General features: G+C 38.6%; 2 protein-coding genes across 3 annotated transcripts in view; both read left to right on the top strand.

The window, feature by feature from the left end:
• Positions 1 to 4,176, top strand: part of LOC120724300 (collagen alpha-1(XI) chain-like) — an 81,846-nt gene extending 77,670 nt beyond the window's left edge. Inside the window, exons 63-67 of one of the 2 annotated variants that reach the window (XM_040016420.1) lie at positions 13 to 268; positions 411 to 523; positions 790 to 858; positions 1,239 to 1,472; positions 2,602 to 4,176. In XM_040016420.1, coding sequence (XP_039872354.1) covers positions 13 to 268; positions 411 to 523; positions 790 to 858; positions 1,239 to 1,472; positions 2,602 to 2,748 — 819 coding nt within the window. In that variant the 3' untranslated portion in view covers positions 2,749 to 4,176. The remainder of the gene's footprint in view (positions 1 to 12; positions 269 to 410; positions 524 to 789; positions 859 to 1,238; positions 1,473 to 2,601) is intronic. The other variant, XM_040016427.1, reaches the window with a different exon arrangement.
• Positions 4,177 to 10,277: 6,101 nt separating this feature from the next.
• Positions 10,278 to 21,611, top strand: LOC120724293 (noelin-3-like). The gene is made up of 6 exons (XM_040016408.1): positions 10,278 to 11,000; positions 13,667 to 13,810; positions 15,132 to 15,287; positions 16,169 to 16,388; positions 17,330 to 17,436; positions 18,701 to 21,611. The coding sequence occupies exons 1-6, from the start codon at positions 10,932 to 10,934 to the stop codon at positions 19,376 to 19,378; spliced, it is 1,374 nt and encodes a 457-aa protein (XP_039872342.1). The 5' UTR covers positions 10,278 to 10,931; the 3' UTR covers positions 19,379 to 21,611.
• The last annotated feature ends 1,394 nt before the right edge of the window (positions 21,612 to 23,005 follow it).

Below are 23,005 nucleotides of genomic sequence, written 5' to 3'. Positions count from 1 at the left end.
TCTGTGCTGCAGGGTCCACCTGCTGATATCATCCAGCCCCTGCCTATCCAGCAGTCTTCCCGAAAGACCAGAAGGCAAGCTGAGATGCAGGAAGATGAGCCACTGGCAGACTACGGCGTTGATGGCGTGGAGGGAATGGAGGATGTTTTTGGATCTCTCAACAACCTCAAACAGGACATTGAGCGCATGAAGTTCCCAATGGGCACCCAAGATAACCCAGCCAGGACCTGCAATGACCTGCATCTTAGCCAGCCTGATTTCCCAGATGGTAAAATTGAGATTTTAACATTTAGTTATATATTAGAAGTGACTTATAGTAGAAAAAAATGTGTATTTCTACATAGTTAAGCAGTCTTTTTCAAGCTGTTCATCATACCACCTCCTTATGTATGTCTCTGTTTCTCTCTTAGGTGAATACTGGATTGATCCAAACCAGGGCTGTATAGGAGACACCATCAAAGTGTTCTGTAACTTCACAGCAGGTGGAGAAACCTGCATCTACCCAGACAAGAAATCCACAGGGGCAAGTGACATTGACACCTGATTATATACAGTTGAAGCCAACATATTATCCTTTTGTCGCAGTCAATCAACAATTGATCTGCTTTATTATAATAATAATAATCATAATAATAACACGTTATAATTACATAGCCCTGTTCAGTAAGGGTATTGACAAAGATTAGTGCTATTTGCAGTTATTTGTTAAATGTCTGTTTACAGCAGTGGCAATACTAGCACTTTATTAGTTTGGTAATGCATTTAATTAATGTGTGATATTTATTGCAGGCTAGAATATCTAACTGGCCTAAGGAGTCTCCAGGTTCATGGTTCAGTGAATTTAAGCGTGGCAAAATCGTGAGTCAACCCGCACAGCTCTTATTTTCTTTTCTATTACCTCCCAGTAGACATTCACATCCTTTTCAGATAAGTTTTTCAATTTTGCTCCTTTATCATTTTGTCTTGCTTACAGTTACTCTTTCCCACCAACATCTCTCCTTTCTTCCCCTGTTATACATCTCCCTCTCATATGCTTTGCATTTTACCTTTCCTCAATTTCCTTTTGTTCCTCCACTTGTTTCCTGTTACTTCATTTTTTCATTCCTGTCTCATACTATTTTTCAGCTTCACTCACCTCACTCCATCTCTCATTACCATAATTATATTTCTTCTTTCCAACTTTTACCACATCCTTTCTCCCTCTCTCAGTTTTTTTCATTCTCTCCATGTTTCCCCAGTTAAGCTACGTTGATGCAGCAGACAATGCCATCAACCCAGTGCAGATGACCTTCCTGAAGCTGCTAAGCTCCTCAGCTCGGCAGAACTTCACCTACATTTGCCATCAGTCTGTGGCCTGGCACGATATAGATGCTGACAGCTATGACAAGGCACTGCGCTTCCTGGGCTCCAACGACGAGGAAATGTCTTATGACAATAATCCCTTCATCAGGCCGCTGATGGACGGCTGCTCGGTAAACACTAATTTTCTAACTTTCAGTTTGTAATTAAACTTTTTTTCTAAATCCCATGAAATCCTATTAATCCTCACAAATATGTAGACTGCTGTAGAGAAATCTTAAGTAATTTTTATCCTGGAGAGAATAGAGTAAGAGTGAGATCAAGTGCAAGGTTAATAGACTCAATGAGGGCATTTAAAAGTAGATACATGCTATAACTGGATCAGTTAGCACTGATCTTTAACTAAAACGAGAGCCTGTTTCAAAATGGTGATCAGTTTAACTGGATCCAATGAATTAATTCTTAGTGAAACACATTTTGCTGTGTGTATAGGTTTACGGAGTGTCAGAGGCTACAGCATACATTGCTTAACAAATTTATTAGACCACTGTCACAGAAACAGAAAAACACAACTATTTTACAAATCTGTCAAAAACTAAAGATCAGAGAGTTCACAGCGTACTGTTTTTATAGCATAACATTCAACCACCAAAACAGATTAATAAACTTTAACTCGGCATCTTGATCAAAACGTAAACATAAAAATTGATTTCTGTAATTACTGATATTGTTAATTTGGGACATAAACCTTACATTGGATTAAATTTGGTAAGCACTGTATAAATATGTATTAGACTAAAAGGCAAATGTCACTTTAGGTTTCACTGGATGTAATCGATACTATAATTATAGAATTCAGTACGTGGGTACGAATTTTTGTAATATTACATGTAATGTGTTAGCTATTACAATTTAAACTATATTTTTTCCACTATTTTGGAGTTGCATTAATTTAATAAGGTTTTTATCAGGTAGCTTGAAGACTAGTTTGTTGATGTTGTTTTTTTTTTTGTTGTTTGTTTTTTCGCAATGTTTGACTAATAGACAAATTAGCTATGACTATTACTATTTGTTGTTTGTTATTTAATCAGTCAGTTGTTTCAAGAGTATCGTGTGCCAAAACCATCTATATTTTAAATAATGTTATATTATTTAGTACCTTGTGCTAACATTCAATTCAGTAAAACTTTATTGATCCTGAAGGTTGACCCTGAAGGAAATTGGGTTAACATGGTTAGTTTACTTTACTTGAACCACCTTAACAAAATATCTGCCTCCCTGTGCGCCCTTTTGTGTTTGTAGGCGAAGCAGGGCTATTCAAAGACGGTGTTGGAGATCAACACTCCCCGCATCGACCAGTTGCCCATCATTGACGTCATGCTGAATGACTTTGGGAAATCCAACCAGAGGTTTGGCTTTGAGGTCGGACCTGTGTGTTTCCTTGGCTAGACACACCCCTGCTCCCCGCTGAAGGACAGGGTCAGAGGGTATATATTAACACCCACATGCTGAGATCTGACAACCTTCATCTTCTCTCCCCGCGAAGCGAAAGCCTGTCTTTTCTTTTGTTGCCAAGAAGATCCACTCCAGCAAGGAGAAGAAGAGTCCCCCAGGCCCTGTCATGAAAGCGCTGACCAGGGGAAACTGCTCCTCGCCCTTGTAGGGCCAGAATCACATGACTTTAACTTACTAATGGGAATGACATCAGGAAAAGGACATTTGATGCCATGGTGGACGGTGGCACACTTACAGCAGCAGAGAGAGGCTCCACTCCCCCTAAGCCCAATCCTCCCTCGTCCTTCCCCTACAACCACGCCTCCCTCTCTCGATGCTCCCGGTGCTGCTCTGAATACAACCACAGATGTGCTTTTGTGCAGAATCACAAAACACTCAAGGTGCTACAAATTTTTTTTTTTGATTAAACTGTAATTATTATTATTATTATTTGTACAATACTGTTCCTTTATGAATCCACTCTAAAAACCTGCATGTGCCCCGCCTCTGAAATTTTCAATAAATATTTGGTAAACAGCATTAGAATAAAACCTATTTAATGTCTGTTAAGAACAAATCTGATGAGAATTATTTTTTATTTTATATTTGACAAGAGCAATTTGTAAGTATGACGTAATCTTTTTGTAAATAACACAACTTTCGGAACTTTTATGAGATTAAAAAGAAACTGGAACACCCAACACAAACACCATTTTTTATTTTTTTTGTTTATTAAAACTCAGTTTGGAAACCAAGCCATTAAAAACAATTAAACGGGAATATAAATATTACAAAAAATGGCTTATTCTTTAAGACAGAATTTATTCAGTTAGATGCCTCTGTTACAAATGTGGACACATTTGGCTCTTCAGCCTTGTTTATAATCAAGTTTGAATACTTGATTGTGGTTTCTAACTTTTACAAAGAAATAATTCCAAGAAAAGCCTTGTTCATGTTTTCTTTGTAACAATGGACAAAATGTTTTCATGTGCCTTGAATTGTTCATTTAAAAATATTAAAACTGGATTCTCAAAAATGTCTGTGTTGCTATTTGGGTGAAGAAATAAGTAGCGATCTTGTTGTGATTCTGCGCTGCCTTCTACATACTACCTTAACTTGGCCATTATAATTTAAGATTAGTGAGGATTAGTGGTTCCAAGAGTTTGGGTTCATGTGATTGATTCTGCCGAGCCCAGGCGCTGTGATCTCTTCCAGCTTTTCTCTCTGACTCAGATTTGACTTTGATCAAGATCTGTTTGCCTCTCCACATCGTTAGCTTAAAGCTATGATAGCAAAGACTTCAGAACCGCTTTGAAACCTGTGTAATAGCAGTATGTTTACAACCTATGTACAACTGAAATAAATGTCTGGTGCTTTGCCAAATTCATGTTGCAATCATTTGGATCCACTTACAGATAAAACGTCATTTATAGAAAAATGAATTTATTAATTAATCCAACCAGTGTGTGTTGCTAAAATCCACGATTTTGCAGTGCATAAAATCGGAGATCTTGTCAACATTGAATGACAGTAGTTTCCTAATTGTACCACTGGCATCTATAGTAAACACTGAGGAAATGTTAAACACCAAAACGTTACAATACTTACCTAAAAAACAACATGCATTATCCAAAAACGGGAAAAAGAGAAAGCACATCTACGACCAAAGCTACATGTTTTGTCCAACAACATGCTGAGTCATACCTTTAACCTCTTAAAACGGGCAGCAGATATGTTTTGAGAGTTTGGTATTTCAATTTCTTATTTTTACTGTAAAATAAAACGCTCACAGAGATCACAAGGCTGCAATTTACAGCACAACCCGCATAATGTCGACATAATAATAGCTCAGGACTGCGTGCTGCTAAAGTGTCTACAACAAATGCAAATTGGCGATAATTATCTTTTCTTCCCAGGGAGTTTGTCATTTTAGCAGTGGTGAGTATGAAAGAACAGATTACATTTATGATAATGAAGCACCTAAACCATTGAATACGTTTCACAAAACCAATGTGACAGACCAAATATGACTTCCTATCTCACAGAAAACAGGAACAACAACACAAATGTGGTATGTTGTGCAGCTTCCCAAGTGGAAGGGTTTGTTACTAAAAGCGGTGCAGGTTAAGGTTGTGAAGTTACAGCACAGTAAAGAGGCAAAAACAGAATGATCTCATTTGTGATTCCAATTGTTTTCATTGGGCTGTTTATTATTATTATTATTATTATTCACTTTATGACAGATTTTGGCACAACACATGTCCCTATTTATTTAAACGGCGTCTAAATGTTGCTTCTGCTAAAGTATATGCAAGCCATGTCAGCCATTTTTCCCTCTAAAGTAATTGGACACACTGACAAAAGACATTTTTATTTTTAAGTGTGATTAAAATTCCTTTGTAGTCAGTGACAGCCTGAAGTCTGGGACTGATGAATATTGCCAAATGCTGAGTTTCTTCTTTTAAGAAGCTTTGGCAGGCCCTTACAGCAGCTGCCTTCAATTACTGCTTGTTTGTAGACATTTCTGCCTTCAACTTTATCTTCAGTAAGGAAAAAAAAATATACTCAACTGGGTTAGAGTCAGTGGGGTTTGCCATTTCATTTCTTTTCCTTGTCTTTCTTTTCCTCTTTGATTGCTTTCACTGTTTTCTGCCAGTTCCCATCTGTCCTGTACTGCAGCATTTGATTGAACAGAAAATATGCTATGAACTCCACCATGTATTGTTGACGTAGCTATTTCTAAAATTTCTCTCTGTAAAATCATTGGGGGGGGGGGGGTCCGCCTAATCACAGCCTTCTTCCCTCGCATTGTCACCTTTTTGAACCTCATATTGAGAAGTCTAATGAACAGCTACCAAATGCAACAATTGAAATCAACTCAGAACCATTCGCCTCTGTAATTTGTCATGAAATAATGAGGGAACCAGCTACACCTGGAACTGAAGCTACTTATCAGTCACTTTTCCAATTACCTTTGAGCGTGTGAAAATGAAGGGACCTTGTAAAAAGTGGCAGTAATTTCTGCACTTCAGTCACGTCTTGACTGCTTCATTCCAAGTTCATTCTCAGAGACAAAAGTATGAAAACAAGAAAGGTGAAAGGAGTTCGGGTTAGGAAAAAATACTTAGTTGATCAGCTGGTTGAGATTTTACTCTTTAATCAGTCATGTGGAGAATAAAGAATCTAAAATCCACTTATCTTTTCTTAGTACACAAACTTCTGCCCCACAATATTGTCATCCCACATTTCAAAGTATTGTTTTTAAGCATACAGAAAAGCTACAACACTTTTTAGAGGCCTGTTTTTGTTCTGCTGTGTGAATCATCAAATCTGTTTACAGAGCTTTCTGTGTACTTCTCAAATCTGAATGGCAAGTGGAAGCGCATATGGTGATGAGTCATCACCAAGTTTGTTTTCCTGACAATTTCACTTAGCTAATCATTTCACATTTTTTAAAAAACAATATAGGATCACCTATTTTCCATTTTTAAACATATTTTCCTGTGAACTTCAAATGTCCAGTCAGAAAACCGTAGGCTGTTGCTGGGGTATGTGGGCTACTTAATCCCCCAGCCAAAGCCAGCTAGTCACAGCCAATCTGTTAGGATACCTACAGTGTAACGGTCAACATGCTGAAAACGTTCTGTCCAAACTCCAGAGGTGCTGTGGCCCTATGGTCATATTTGAAGAGGGAGAATGATGGAAGTGAATAAAGGAAAGGGATGTGTTGTCTATTCTGAGCAAGTGTTAAATTTTCCACCCACTATTCTTGCACATCCTCTCAGCCCATTTAATCCTTTCCAGGGTCATGAACAGCTGGACCTTATCACAGCATGAATTAAGCCTGAGGACAAGAAAAATTCTGCTCTGTCTGAGGACTAACACAGTGAGACACGCAGTCACATTTGAGGCAATTGACAAGTCAGAATCTCTGATTCACCTTAATTGTCTGGTTTAAAAAGAGAGAGAACAGCTCCAACAGACACAGACGCAAAAAACAAAAGAGTACACTCTGAGCAACATCAACACACTTATTATTGTTGCTGGTATATTTACTAACACAGTATACAGCAGTGATGGTAACCTTAGTGTGCTTCAGTAATTCAGTACAAGTAGTTTATTCTAGTGTATAGATTTAGTTTTCCCTAACACTTTCATTTCCTAAAATACTGAATGTTTAAATCCAGAATCACTTAAAATCACTTACTTAAATTAATGAGTTTGATACTATTTCAAGAAATCATCTAAGATCATCTATACATCTGAAACTACTCTAGCTAGAAGACAGCTGTCTAAGTATTAGGTTAGTTACAGGACGAGTTGATTTCTCTCCATTAAATGATTTAATGATACTGGTGATTTTTCACATGTGGGACAATAAAATTATGATCTTATAAAGACGACAATTTAGTAAAGTACCGTATTTAATTGATAAATATCACAAATAAACACTGAAGACAGCTATCAGTGACAGACAAGAGTAGCTACATATCATCCTGCTGCAACTCCTTACCAAAGCATTTAAGATCCAACTGCTTTAGCAGAAAAACTAAGTTGTACTAAAAAAGATACTGTGTGTAAAAGTTTAGAAGGAAAAGGGGAAAAACAAAAAATAACAAGTGTGGACTTCACTGAATAAAGGGAGATAAAGCTGACTTGCTTAAAGTAGCTCACTCTGTGTAATTTTCAGCTTTTTGGAGCAGGAACGCTAGAAAAGCCTGTATCGACTGGTGTCTCTTTTATAGCAAGATAATTGCTTGTTTTCTCTGTTGATATTTTCTTGAAAGGCAGAATTCCTAAAGAAAATAAATCTGCTGTGGTAATAGCATTAGCATTTTCAGTAGTCTATGGATTTCCCCCTCCTACTTCTGTATATACTCTGAGACAATTCTGAAAGTCTATTTGAAGTGAAAAAGATACCCTGGGCTCATCAAATGTCAAAAGCAATTTGAACTGAATTGAGGCACAAAGTAAGCAGCAGCCACTGTTAATGCTGGAGAGAAACTCATCAGAAATGCAGGTCAGGACTTACAAAACCCCTTTGTTCAAGTGTGCCAAGAAACTTCTGTCTATTTCTCCTGTCAGAGACACTTGAGTATTCCCTGTTCAAACAGTTTGACTAGGAAACACTCCAACAATACTGTGCTTCATTGCCCAACCCATCAACTCATTCCAACCTCCTGCTGACTGGTGATCTGAAAAGGGCCTGGAGACTCCCCTACTCCTCACATCTGCAGTTTATAGTGGCCGCTCTTACATCAGTATTTACTGGAGCACCCAGGAAAAAAAAACTGTAAAGCCAATCACCGCATCCTTTTGTGAAACCAAAAGTGTGTCTCAACACTTCTAGCATAAGATAACTTGGTACTGGCATAAATTTGCATTTGAGACCTTGTGTCTCTTTCAAACTGTCTATATTCCTTAAAAAGGAGGAAACACCAGTTGGCATGCAAAACTTGAAGTCTTCTTAGAAGGTTGAAGGTGACTCCTGCTGTCAAGGACATGCGCTTGTTGCAGACTGTGAACGGCTTCTGGGGGAAGTCTTGAGCGGCATTCAAAGAACACAGAAGATATGGCACAAGTCAAATATTATCTGAGCGAAATGTTTTTAGTATACTAGATGCAAAATAATTGCTATTATCTGTCTAGACATTTTCAAATTGAAGGTGGGCCTCCCGATGGTGGTGGGAGTGTTGAAAGAAATGCATGAGGCAAAGATACTGCATGAGGGAGAAGCTCATGAGTTAAAGCTACTGTGTTCTTATCGTATGTTGATCATGAATTTGTCACTCTAACGTACATAGTCAGGCTGTTACAGTTGCAACACAACTGTAACATATAGCACTTTGAACATATGAAGTCATTTAATTAGTTTAAACATATACCAAAGCAATGGGGAACTGCTTAACACATGCACGCCAAGGAAAAGGTTGCTGGTACTCTCATTGGTCCTCTGATTGTCATGAAATTGATGAACCCATATAGTTGTGTAGCAGCCACAAACTAATTTCTTTAAATGCTGAAGAACATAGTACATGGTTTAGCAAATATGGAGAAAGAACAGGCAAGATGATAAATGATAAATGAAAGCAGCCTGAAGGCCTATAAAAGAAAATATAAACATAGTCTATTTAAGTCTAACTTCAAAACAGCAAATGTCTGAAGGTTTAAAGTTTAATAAACTTGACTTGACTTGAGTTATTTACGCCAATGCGCTCTTCCACTTCTCAATTTAGGGGAATCAGCTTGAGCACAGAAGCCAAAGGAAAAAACACCCCAACTGTGTGAAGTAGTCATGCCTGTGAACTCTATTTGTGTGCATAAAGAATGCCCAAAGCATTATTTAATGGATTAATTGAAAAACAATGTGTCATGTGAAGGCATGTGAGAGACAAAGAGAGAGAGAGATGTCATGATAGTACTGTGTCAAAATATAGTACTGTGTCATAACATTACATATTTGAAGTTAATAGTATACACACACGCACACACACACATGCAAATTCAAACAGCAAATTCAAATATATATATATATATATTTCAAATCTGCATATTCACTGTGAATCCACTGTTTGTTAATTTTATCTTGTGCTTTTATTTTATTGTTCTTATTCTGCCATTGTTTTACTAAGTGTTTTATCCTATTGTAAAGTGTCCTTGGGTGACTTGAAAGGCGCTCATAAATAAAATTTATTATTATTATTATTATTATTATTATAATTATTATTATTATTATTATTATATAGTACCATATCACCCTATTAGAGCACTTCACTCTCACACTGCAGGCCTACTTGTTGTTCCTAGAGTTTTTAAAAGTAGAATGGGAGGCAGAGCCTTCAGTTTTCAGGCCCCTCTTCTGTGGAACCAGCTTCCAGTTTGGATTCGGGAGACAGACACTATCTCTACTTTTAAGATTAAAACTTAAAACTCTCCTTTTTGCTAAAGCATATAGTTAGGACTGGACCAGGTGACCCTGAATCCTCCCTTAGTTATGCTGCAATAGACGTAGGCAGCCGGGGGATTCCCATGATGCATGGAGGTTTTCGTTTCCAGTCACCTTTCTCTCTCACTATGTGTTAATAAACCTTTCTGCATTGAATCGTACCTGTTATTAATCTCTGTCTCTCTTCCACAGCATGTCTTTATCCTGTTTTCCTTCTCTCACCCAGCAGATGGCCCCGCCCCTTCCTGAGCCTGGTTCTGCCTGAGGTTTCTTCCTTTTAAAAGGGAGTTTTTCCTTCCCACTGTCGCCAAAGTGCTTGCTCATAGGGGATCATATGATTGTTGGTTTTTCTCTGTATCTCTGTATCTGTTATTGTAGGATTTAGTGTACAATATAAAGCGCCTTGAGATGCCTGTTGTTGTGATTTGGTTCTATATAAATAAAATTGAATAAAATTAAATTATAGTATATATATATATATATATATATATATATATATATATATATATAGTGCTAGTTAATGGGCGTAAATGGGCTTCCATACAACGGCCTCAAATTGATGATCAAGTTGGGTAGTAAAACAATCGCTTTATTCTATATCGATCTGACGCTTAAAGCAGCTATCAGTGCTTTTTCAGATCTTGTTTGCTCCGTGATTTTTTTTAGTAAACAGGGTCTAGCCTTCAGTATGTTTCTCTGCTGCTCTCATAGTACCGTCTGGCGCGCCTTCTCTCTGCAGTGACAAAAACGCAGCAGCAGCAGCAGCTCTGATCTCTGCCTTCTTATTTTCTGTTAAATACTGCCAGCTGCAACTTTTGTCACCTCACAGCTGCCGGTGGTTCCTTCTCACACACGAGCTCATTAAAAGTCAAGAGAGACGTTTGGATGATGTCATATCCGTGAACAAGGATCCCTTTGACCAAACCGCAGCTCGGCTTTTCGCAGCTTGCGTGCCCACAAACTTTTTTCCTCCTTGCAGTGACGAGGTTTCTCCCCGCTGTCCATATGGCATGCGTAACGGGGAGCAGTGGATGGATGTGCCCCCCTCTTCTACGGGAAGCCGCGGTTGTTACCAGAGCGTAGTGGACGTGGTGGCCTGAGCACTCAAACAAAAACTTGCGTGATTTTTTTTCTTCTTCTTCTTGTGGGCGCGGAGGAGGTGGAGGAGGGAAACGTTGTAGCAGCCGACAGAATGTGGTCGCTGTCCGTGGTCCTGAATCCGCTGCTGTTTCTGCTGCTGTTCGGATACTGCCCTACGGTGGTGAGTTTCCAACACAACTGCCTCTCGTATTTCTACCAGGAACAGCACAATAAACTTGGGCATGAGCTTGTACTGTCATGTAATGCTGAGTTCAAGTGATTAGAGGTGTATTTAACGTGTGTGCTGAAAACACAATAACATAAACAAATTGTCAGTTTTCTGCCATAATTGCGTGTTTGGCTGGTTCTTTGCTATTGTTAGCATACACATACATACCATACACGCTCCAGCACTGGCAGGGGATTTACATTTACACACAGACCTAATGTGTGGACAAAATACAATATTATTTTTAAAAACAAAACATATTCCAAGTGGTGGCAGAAGTAGAACCACCCTCATAGCACTTTGTTTATTGCTTACATCAACAATAGAGTATTGATATCGATCCTGGAATATTGCCAGGCTTATAACTCACTTTTAAGGGAGAGTTCCGTCTTTGTTGAAAAAAATGGTGCTGTGTCTAAACTCATATTTTGCTGGTGGCGTTTTTCTGTAACAATCACACTTAATCTAAATGTATTCATCAAATGGTCATGCAGTCATTTAAGGACATAGTCGGGTTTGGGAGTATTGTAACAAATTAGGAGGAGCAGCTTGCAGACCAGCAAGCCAGTTGGACAAGAACAATGGTCGATTAGGTTCATCCCACCCATGCAGAGTACAGTCCCCTTGCCAATGTCTTGATTGCAAAGCAGTGCCCTCACATAACACCTTGCCACGATTGAGAGTGGTGTACAGAAATAACGATGCTTTTAAAAAAAACAGGAAATTTTGTTGCACAGGAAATACTCAAAATTACCTTCTTATCAGTAATAATGAAAAAGAAAAGTCTAAATGCCCCAAACAAAAGTGGAAGCAGCTGTCTGAATTATTTAATGAAAGAAAAAATTCTTTGTGCAGAGTTCCTCATAAAAAAAAAAGCCTAATTGGAGAGTGCATCTGGCTTGGCTGAGCAACAGAATCATTTTAATATGAGGAAATGTGAGAGTGAGAAGAGTGGAAAGGATGTGCGTCACTCAAGAGATAGGAGGAAGACCATTTTAACAGATTAGTCAAACTAGTTTCTTTTCAGTGGCCTTTCAAAGCAAAATAAGGAGAAGAAGAGCTGAGGGTGTTTTTTTTCTGACTCTTTTATCCCATTCAGCTATGATATACAGAGAGAGAGACAGTCATGGTTTACTATGCTATTTGGAATCTCTAATAATTTTCAGGCTGTGGCAATGTATCTCACATGAACTCAAGATATTCCATTGCACTTGTTTCATGTTCCTACTGATGCTTTTCACCGTGGTTTTGTTTTTTCATGAAATGCACACTGACCATAACAGGAAGAAGAAAATATTGTGGGTTATGAGATCATATCAGGGCCAACGTAGCATCAGAACACAGGTACAATTCACAGGGTTTAATTCCTAAATCACAAACTTTACAAATAACCAGTAGCAAATGTTAAAGGGAAACATTATTAAAAAATGTTGAAGGGAAAGATTTTGCTGATGAGTGAGGATGCAAATTTTACAAACAGAAATTGTGATGGAATGTAAACTGCAAAGGGAGATAATAGACCGCCTTATCGATTATTTCTTAAACAGCATGACTTTGCATGGTAGTAACAGATTACAAACTGACAAAAAGCGGCCTCTCTGTAGGTGAAAATGATGAGTCAAAGTCTGAGCTTTCTCCTTAGTGTGACGTTTTCGCCTGCTCAGAGGGGACATGATCTTTCATGGATGATTCAAAATGCTCTTTAAACTGCTTAGGATGACAGGCAGGGATGGATGGGAAAAGGAATGGATGCCTGCACTTTAAAAACAGGGCACTTCACCTTTTAGCCATACACTTCAGAGTCTGGTGGAGTTCACGTTTCACATGTTGTTCTCCATCCAGCTGTAGTTTTTGAATGTAAAAACAAAATCCAAAAACAATCGGCCGTCTGCCAAAGAGGCAGAAAAATTTCCCTTTCACAATCGAGGGTTGCCAGTATTTGGCTGCCAGTCCTGTGTTAATTTCCCATGCAGAGCATAAACAGCAAACACGGATCCCTTGTTTGTGTCTGATAACTATCAACTTTTCCTGCACTTCAGAAGAGTTTGATCAAAGTTTGGAGTAAAAGCTACTTTTTTTTTACTGTGCACACTCCAACTTTAGTTGACGGTTTTAAATTTCTGCTTCGGCTTATGATGCATAACATTATGTTCTTTGAGCCTTATATGCCAGCGCCGTGGAACATATTGACTGTAATAAAGAGCAGGACGAGCTCCCACAAATCAGGTTTATCTGTGTCGTTCAGCAGGACTTTCAGTTAGAGCACTGGAAGGCCTAGTAAGGAGAAACGGAGGAATTTCAGCTCTCGGGTTATTCATCAAGGCCAGGAAACACTATTTATTGTTGAAGAGGAAATTCGCTGGAGACCATACACAGTGAGCAGAGGAATATCTCACAGCAAAAGCACTTTGTTCTTTCAAAGCAGCGACTTTTTCTAAGTCAGTGGAATTGGTTGGTGTTGCAGCTTTGGGGCAGAAGGCAGAAGAATGGATGACCTATAATAAACAAAATTACAAAACATAACAGATGTGTGCTGCGATGTCAGAGTCATGACATCAACTGCACGTCTGTAGAAATGTGTGCTGTGTATTTATGGCTGCATGTGTCTCTCTGTGCAGACCATCAGGCCAAAGGAAGGGTGGCAGGTGTACAGCTCGGCTCAGGATGCAGATGGGCGTTGCATCTGCACAGTGGTGGCTCCTGAACAGAATCTCTGCTCCAGAGATGCCAAAGGCAGGCAGCTCCGCCAGCTCCTGGAGAAGGTGCATTCAACACAGACACACACGCTTCTGTATAAGTGACAATGCACGCACATGCTCATTCTTCACTGTATGTGTTTGCTTTAACAAAAGAGCACACTTGAATTCAAAGACATATGGCATCAATTTAAATCATTATTCATGCTTCTTTGCTGCCCTAATCCTTTGAGAGATTGCACCAGCCAGGTCCATAACCCTGTTTTCCACTTCTGCATATATAGCATGGATGACATCAGTTGAATGACTACTTGGGAAGATGAGAACACATTCCATCCCACCTTAATAGAACTCGAGCACCCCTTTATTGTGCATCAAATCAATCAAGGACATTTTTAAGGTTTCAGATTTTAGAAGGCTTTAAGTATTTGACCAGGATTGTTATCTGTAGAAAAAAAAAAAAAGTAAAATTAAATTGTTATCACTTATTTTTTCCTTTACATCTGCTACCATAGACATTTTTTTGTAAAAGTGTGGATTTCGTCTTGATTACCTGAAATGATTTTTGGAACACGACAGCCATCATTGTGAATTGAAGTGGAAATCTCGAATGTAATTCCAAATGTTATTTTTGCCCCATGCCTGTCACGGTTTAAATGCATTATCTACAAGCGAAAAAATAGCACAGCCCTAGAATCACTTTCCTCAATGACTATGTCACATGAGAAAACATGGCTGTAGCCTACATTTTAATGTTGTATGCCAAAGGGTGTTCTCTGTCATTCACTGGGCCCTCTGACACTAATGTACTAAGCTGCCTCAGGCCATCAGTGAGGCCATTTCAGGATTCCTCTACCAGAGCCAGACAAGTATGCAGAACACAACTCACAAGCCCCGCGCCGCTTTACTGGGGTTGTGCACCAGTACTGTTGGTTCATTATAAGTTGAGTTAAAGAGAAGAAAGGAGGGAAGCTATCTCTTCCTCCTTCACATTCCCCATAAATGTAGCTTTTGTTCAACCACAAAGACACACTGTAAGGTTTCTACATTAAGTGTTTGCTCCTAATATGTCATTAAAATTCATCAGATTCAGTAGTTTGTCTATGACATTTGAAAAACACTTGAATTAAATCTGTCAAAATGGAACCCAAATTTAAAAACTGAGGAAAAACTGCTATGTGATAGTACTGTGCCTCTGAAAAAAAAAATCATCTGAAGCTCTACTCAGCTGAATTGTTAAAAGACAATCACTTTGGAGGTCAAAATGTTGATTTGTTCTTTGGGAAGTTAGAGCATGGCATCCTACCGAAAGGCTGAACATGGGGGACATTTTAATCTTGTGGTGGACGGAAAAATCAATGCAGCGCTGTTTCATTCTTTTCAAAAGGTGCAGAACATGTCACAGTCAATCGAGGTGCTGAACCTGCGGACGCAGAGGGACTTTCAGTATATCATGAGAATGGAGAGCCAGATCAAAGGACTGCGGTCAAAGTTCCGGCAGATCGAAGCAGATAGGAAGACGCTCGTCAACAAAAACTTTCAGGTATATTTTTGTTTGATGTTTAACTTTGTGAGAAACATCACAGGGAAGCCTGGGAAGGGACCTCTTCCAAGGATACCTGAGTTGCATCTGAATTAATCAACTTTCATTCCTGATAAGATCAATACAGGTCCACCACTGACCAGCCAAGGGCAACCCTATCATAAAAGCAAGACAAAATCTGAAGGCGGCTCCCAGGATGGATACAGAAAGATAACAAATATCCTAACGGCAGCATTATAAATAAACATTTATCCATTTGTTTGGCATGTAAAACCGCTCTTTTTGGAGCCTTGACTGAGAAAAACAGTTGGAATGAGCAGAACTGTGGTGAGTTAATGTCTTCCTTGCCACCACTACAATTCAAAACTTTGCACCCACCTGTTGTTAATACATACCAGGATACATACCATACTAGGATTTTGTTTCCATAAAGATAAAGATTCTAACTCTCAGATATTGATTAAAAAACTGATTGTGAAGAGTACTAAATCTGTCTTCACAGTGACAGGATTTCCATTAAATTATTAGTAGTAGTGATATCCATTAGTGGAATTTGTTTGGTTCCGGCTAGAGCGTGTCCCTGCTTCTATATTTGTTTAAGTTCCCTCACAACAGAAAGTTTGATATGGGCAAACATTCTTGTAAATATTAGATTTGTATTCCTCATTGTTGTGTTGTTTTTAATTATTATTATGCTGTTTTTCCTGGACTCAACAATAAGAAGTGAATCTGCATTTTGTGTAAAACAAAACAGTAAGTATTGATACAAAACAATAAGAAGATGCAGGTAATGCTGTACTTATGTGCTGAAAAACTGAGAGATTTGTTGAGACTAGTATTTCTAAAGTCCAAATACCTGTTCTGTTACTTATCTGTTGCAGGAGCTAAAGGGAAAGATGGAATCCTTGCAGCCGCTGATTCCAGTCCTGGAGCAGTACAAGACAGATGCCAAGCTCATCTCACAGTTCAAAGAGGAGATCAGAAACCTGTCTGGTGTGTTGATGGGCATTCAGGAGGAGATGGGGGCCTATGACTATGAGGAGTTGCAACAAAGGGTCCTAAACCTGGAAAATAGGCTTCGGAACTGTATGAGTAAACTCAGTAAGTCCAGCGATGGGGATAAAAAAAAGGCATTCGTGCGCAGTGAGATCGGATTATACAGTGGCAAAGGGATCATAGGCACATTTCTTGCAGCTACTAGGAGGCTGGCATTTTAGATCCAAAGCAGTGGACAGACAAGAACCGCTACTGGGGGCTAACAAACCCCAAAGTGGAAGAACATTCTCCCAAGCTAAAGATGAATGTGAAGCTTTGTACTCTGATTTTAAGTGAAAAAATTCAACTCAGGCTCACTTAAAGTGATGATTGATCATTTTAACTTAGAAATTCCTTCTTGTGTTTTGTTTGCCATTCGCACTTATACAAAATTTGTGGTTACACTGCTCCACCCATTGAGGTTTGATTCATCTAATAAGATCAGTTCTGCCCCCAGAGCAGCTTTGCCTTTGATAAAGGTTTGAATAACTAAAGCTCCAATTTGCCAACTGCCAGGTTATCAACAGTGATGGCTCCTGTCAAAGTGTCAACATAAATAGCTAACAGGGGAATGCTAATAGGACGTGGCTGGAAATCTGTCGGAGCCGGAGATGATTGCTTAAGCATTCATTGTGCGTGAGCTTTGATTGATTGGGTAAAATAGCACTTCAATACTTAACAGGGAACTTCAAAGCTTGTGTGCAAGTGATAGCCTACTGTCATTTGGCACCATTAAAGCCTGGCAAGATCATTTAAGTGTAATCCAAGTACTCTGAGCATTAAAACATATGGGTAAGTGTTCTCCCAGCTTAGACACATTATAAGTTGTTGTTCTGTGGCACATTTCTTCTTATTCAGTCTACTTTATATCTTTAATAGCTGACAAAAGTACAGCTGTGTCCAGATGCTGCACACAAGCTGTCCAGAACCCACTTAGCAGTCCAGCACTTGGAGATAAATTCCAGTCATATAACATATGTGACCACAGCTGTATGGTGTGTTTTCAGCATGTGGCAAGCTTATGAAGATTACTGGACCACTGACGGTGAAAACTTCGGGCACCAGATTCGGAGCCTGGATGACCGACCCGCAGGCATCTCCCAAAAACAACAGGGTGAGTTTATGTGCATCTCTTTGGGTTGTAAGTCTTTGAAACAACACTGAGCAGTTTAATAATTTATATGTGGCGGCTTCCCTCCTTTTGTTCAAAGGGGAGAGATGTTGAAATACAGCATCGCACCTACTAAAAGCTTTCTGCACACTTGACTGCTGAGTTCAGACATTAAACTTAATGTTGCTTGCGCTCCTGTTTGATATACAGTAGCTGAAGCTGTTTAGATGGTTGCTTTATTGCAGCAGAAGTGGAAAATGTTGCACTTTTTTCACTACTGCTGTTCAAGACTGCAGAGACTGTCATGACAAGACACATTAATTGCTAATCTTACACATTAAAAGACAGAAATATTCAAAACAAAAGTACACAAAAAAAAAACTGCATGTCAGTGTTTTAACACTGACACTAAAAGATTAGAGTTACTGAGAAAAGGGGAGGACAGACTTTTGGAATTCCCATACTTAACAATCAGTGTTTGTCCCAAAATGCATTTTGTGTGTCCTTGTCAAATGTGTTGAAGTGTAAAAACTTAGCAAAGTCAGTTTTGAACATACAAAAAAACTGCAGAGGTGGACAGTTTCCCGTAGTGTAAATGCATGCAAAATAAAATAAAATGTCATTTCATTCATCCATAACATCGCAAACCAGCTTTTTAGTATCACTAAAAAAAAGTGAAGCAAAAAAATTTCTTTTAGAAATACACTTTCCATACTGAAAAAAGATTAAAAGGTGGAAGTGCTGCAAGGCTCTTACAAATATCCTAAACAGGTGTAGGGCGATATGGCTCAAAAAAATAAAGAAAATTTTTTTTTAAGAAGTCAGCAAGGACAAGCTATATATATCAACTCAAAAGTCTTCATCATTTTTCTAGCTAGCTGCCTTCTTCTTTGCCTTTTTCTGACGCTTGTCATGCATTTTCCTATTTAGCATATCTATTAAGACAACAGCATGAAGCACTTTGAACTGCTACAGATACAGACCGGCCTATTCAACAAAGCACTGCTCATGTGACTAGTCTCTCAAAATTTTCATTGGGTGCTTGCAGTCACTCTTCCTTGGTTCTGGTTTGACCTTATTAGTGTATCATCGACCATCTGGCTAATAAAAAATTATTGGCCATGGCTGCTTTCTATCTTTCCTTTCATAGAGTTCATGTGTTCTGTGATTTCTTTATTGTGCTAAAAAATTTATTTCTATCACAATTTTAAATACAAACCACTGACCAATTACAATTCATTATCATCTCTATGTTTTTGTCCCCCAGGTGTGGTACATGGACAGCTACACCAACAACAAGATAGTAAAAGAGTTTAAGTCCATCACTGATTTTGTCGCAGGAGTTGAATCCAGAACCTACAATCTGCCTTTCAAATGGGCTGGAACAAACCACGTAGTATACAACGGCTCTTTGTACTACAACAAAATGCAGAGCAACATCATCGTGAGGTACAGCTTTGAGACAGGTCGCGTGGTCACGCAGAGGGCTTTGGAGTCGGCAGGCTTCCACAATGTGTACCCCTACACCTGGGGAGGCTTCTCAGACATCGACCTGATGGCAGACGAGCTGGGACTGTGGGCCGTGTATGCAACCAACCAAAATGCTGGCAACATTGTCATCAGCCAGCTGAATCCAGACACGCTCCAGATCATCAACACATGGAACACAGAATATTCAAAGAGGAATGCCGGAGAGTCTTTTATGATCTGTGGGACTCTATACATCACTAATTCCCACCTGACCGGAGCCAAGGTGTACTATGCCTACTCCACTAAAACCTCCACTTATGAGTATACAGACATACCCTTTCATAACCAGTATTTCCACATGTCTATGTTGGACTACAATGCCAGGGACCGTGCTCTCTACGGCTGGAACAATGGCCACCAGGTCCTGTTTAACGTTACACTTTTCCACATCATTAAAACTGAGGATGACTCTTAGAGGCGGGGAGTGTACTGTACACATAAAAGATTAAAATATGGAAATTTAAAGGTTGTGCCTGAATGTCAAAATAAATGTTATTTATTTATTAAATTATTAAATTCTCCTAATAAGCTTTGCCTTTTTTCTTGCATTTATTTACTGACATGAAGCTGTTTACCTGTTTTTTCAGAGTTAATTGAGTAAGATTTTGTCTAATTGAAAATGTCACACTGCCTATAAAATAAATGACAGCACAAAATGAACAAATTCAGTGCATTATGAAGCATCCTGAAAACATTTTGGATTTATTAATGGCACTTGAAACTCTGAAACACTTAACAATGAACTTAAAGTAATTTCTCATGCCCTTTTCACTCCGAAATGAAAGCTTTTCCAAAATGAAGTCTTCATATTTATAATGGTTTTCTCCGTTCAGTATTACATTTATTCAGGCCCTCTAATTTATTCATTTTTGACTGTGTTCGTTAATTGTTCGTTTTGTTTCCATTCTTTCTTTGCCATTTATTCATCATGATCTGCTAATTTATTCCTGCTTTTCACTGCCTGCATTTCGCTTTCAGTTGGTCTTTGTACTTTTACTTTAAAACTTTTGCACTTGACCTCGTTCAAGACAATGAGAAATGTGGTGAACCATAATTCACCTGTACAGTTAATGTTGGCTTTTTTTTTAGCTAATACTGGCTTTTTTTGTGTCTATGAAAATCCTCAGACATTCAGGTCTTATGACATCTACATCGTACTAAGTCAAAGTACTTAACGCAACCCAAAGTCTAGTTGCCTTTAACTTAGTACTCTGAGACAGCAGCTTTTTTGTAACTTCAGCAACAGTTTGTATGCCTTATTCAGTGCAGTATATTCTGTGAGCCCGATGGTAACAGCTCTCATGCATGAATGCTGGTTGTCGTAAAAGCATTCTTACTGTAACTGTTTGTGTATTTTGCATTTGCAAAACGCTCCATTCTCCTCTCTGACTATGTTAATGGTAAATGGTAAATGGCCTGTATTTGTATAGCACTTTACTAGTCCCTGGTAAAGAACCATTTATACAGAAGTAGAAAACTTTAACAAGGATTCATGTGTGTAAATAAGAAGTTATACATAACCCAAATAAAGTATTGTTTTCATTAAGTCATAGTTCTGTGCATTTCCTTTTCTGCTGTAAGGGTTTGATTGTTTCTTCTTTATTCCCTACACCACTGTACTCATTTAAAATCACTGTATTCTTGATAAGAGCTTTGTAACTTTACTGTTACTTGAATACTTCATAAGCAACAGGGCAACATGTTTGAGCTGTAAATATCACTTTGTACTTGGTGGCAACAGCTTGCAAAAGCTTCACGGTCTGAATTGTATCCGGACTTTAGTGGTTCTATAAACTGAAAAACTCCCATTTTTCATGAGTGACATCCATGTGTTGTATACTATGTTATGTTAGACCTTTGTGCAATACTATATGTCTGATCACTTTAGCTGTCAACAAAATCATAGTATGGTATGTCTGTGTCTATAAAGAATATAGTTTAATGTTCACAGTGGACTTTCTTGGGAGTTATTAAAGAAGAAATAAAACTAAATAAATACAAATATCTGTGGCTTTTCAGAGCTATTTTCATCTTCAAAAAGATATTGAGATTTATTTAATGAGCATTTGCTGTGTTCTATTAACTAAGAAGATTCAAACAAGGAAAGTACAGACACCTGACAAGCAGAGAATATGCATAACACTTGATTTTTGCTCCTCCCCAATTTGCTTTCAGCAACAGTCATGCGGGTCATCAGAGAACTGGCTACACCTGAGAGGGGTGAGAGGCTAAGCGTATAAAGCCTGCTTTTTCAGCTCCTCTGTCAGTTAGCAGCAGCTTCCCCTTGCTTGTGGTTTGTTTTTTTTTGTTTTGTTCTTGCATCCTGTTGAAGATTCAGATAAGAGAAAAAACACAGTAAAGGTTTGTGGATGTAAGAAGAGGATGGTAGGGATAGGATGAGATGTAGGAAAATGATCTGCTGCGAGGCTTCCTAGGGGGAGAAAAAGAAGAAAAAGCAGAAGAATGCTTACCATCTTATATAACATGCATTACTGCTAGCCAACACTTTCACACCTCACTACATGTTTGTGTTAAATATACAGACAGGCAATCAAACTTTAAGTGTGAATGCTTCTTGTGGGTTTTTTTTTTTAGGGTGAACTAGTCTTAAGTGGATAAGTGTGCTGATTATGATAGAACCTGTTGTTTTCTCCCTAAAATGCTGGATTTTTTTTTTTTTTTTTTACTGACATACCTTGCTAAACAGTGGGGCAGTATAGTGGTTAACACTGTTGCCTCAAAGCAAGACTTGAGTTTGCATGTTCTCCCTGTGTCTTCAACAACCCAAAAGACATGCAGTTAATCAGGTTAGGTTAACTGGTGTTTTTAAAGTACCCATAGGATGTGTACATGCACACAAATGGTTGTCTGTGTCTCTGTGTTAATGCCTCTCACTCTATGGTAGTTGGGATAGGCTCCAGCCCCCCTGTGACCTTAAACTGGCTAAGTGGAAGATAATGGATGGATGGATGGATGGACATTGTGAGATTGCTTTGGTATTAATGCCTCATGCAGTTCATGATGTATATATGAAAAAGATAAAAGGGAGAATAATTAGCGCAAACAAGTTATATGCAGTGAGTTTTACAGAAAGCCAAGCAGAGATGCTGTGCGCCCCCTTTGTACTGCTTAACTTTAATGAGAACAAAACCGAAGTGATAATTTTTGGACCAAGCGGTAATCCCAACACTTCTAATTTTAACCTGCACAGTTTTGAGCCTTTTGTCAAATCACATGCCAAAAATTTGGGGGTTATACTTGACAGCAATTTCACCTTTGAAAAACAAATTAGCTCAGTTGTACAGCGGTCTTTCTTCAAACTGAGGCTTTTATCTAAGGTGAGATCATTTTTATCTTTTAAAAACTCTGAACGAGCGATTCATGCTTTTATTATATCCCAGCTGGACTATTGTAACTCCTTATATGCTGGAGTCAGCCAGACCTACCTGGCAAGGCTGCAGTTGGTCCAGAATGCTGCAGCTCGTCTTCTGACACGTACTAAAAGATGTGAACACATTTCCCCGGTACTTGCCTCCCTTCATTGGCTCCCTGTCCGCTTCAGAATTAATTTTAAAATTTTATTGTTGACTTAAAAAGCCCTGAATGGACAGGCTCCCGGGTATTTGTCTGACCTCTTGCAGACTTATACCCCCCTTAGATCTCTTAGATCAAGTGATCTTTTGCTTTTAGCTGTACCAAGGTCGAGGCTGGTTCATAGAGGTGATCGAGCATTTGCAGTCGTAGCGCCTAAGCTGTGGAATAATTTACCCCTACACATCAGACAGGCTCCTACTGTCAATCTTTTTAAATCTTATCTTAAAACGCATTTTTATTTACTGGCTTTTAATACAGCATGAGAGTTATTTGTTATTTGTTAATTCATATTTGGTGTTTGCTTTTAATACTCTAAGTTGTTTTATTATGTATGTTGTATTCTTGTACAGCACTTTGGTCAACGCTCCTGTTGTAATTAAATGTGCTATATAAATAATTAAACTATTAAACTATTAACTATTATCTTGTATTCTTTTATGAGTCTCGT

The sequence above is a fragment of the Simochromis diagramma genome, unplaced genomic scaffold, assembly GCF_900408965.1.
Source record: "Simochromis diagramma unplaced genomic scaffold, fSimDia1.1 OVJJ01000205.1, whole genome shotgun sequence".
Taxonomy (NCBI): domain Eukaryota; kingdom Metazoa; phylum Chordata; class Actinopteri; order Cichliformes; family Cichlidae; genus Simochromis; species Simochromis diagramma.
Note: the sequence above shows the minus strand (reverse complement) of the source record. Positions and strands in the feature narration are given on the sequence as shown.

Coding starts and splice junctions, on each gene's coding strand:
- LOC120724293 (XM_040016408.1), top strand. CDS start 10,932: ATGTGGTCGCTGTCCGTGGTCCTGAATCCGCTGCTGTTTCTGCTGCTG. Junction 16,389..17,329: donor GAACTGTATGAGTAAACTCA/GTAAGTCCAGCG, acceptor GTGTGTTTTCAG/CATGTGGCAAGCTTATGAAG. Junction 17,437..18,700: donor CATCTCCCAAAAACAACAGG/GTGAGTTTATGT, acceptor TTTGTCCCCCAG/GTGTGGTACATGGACAGCTA.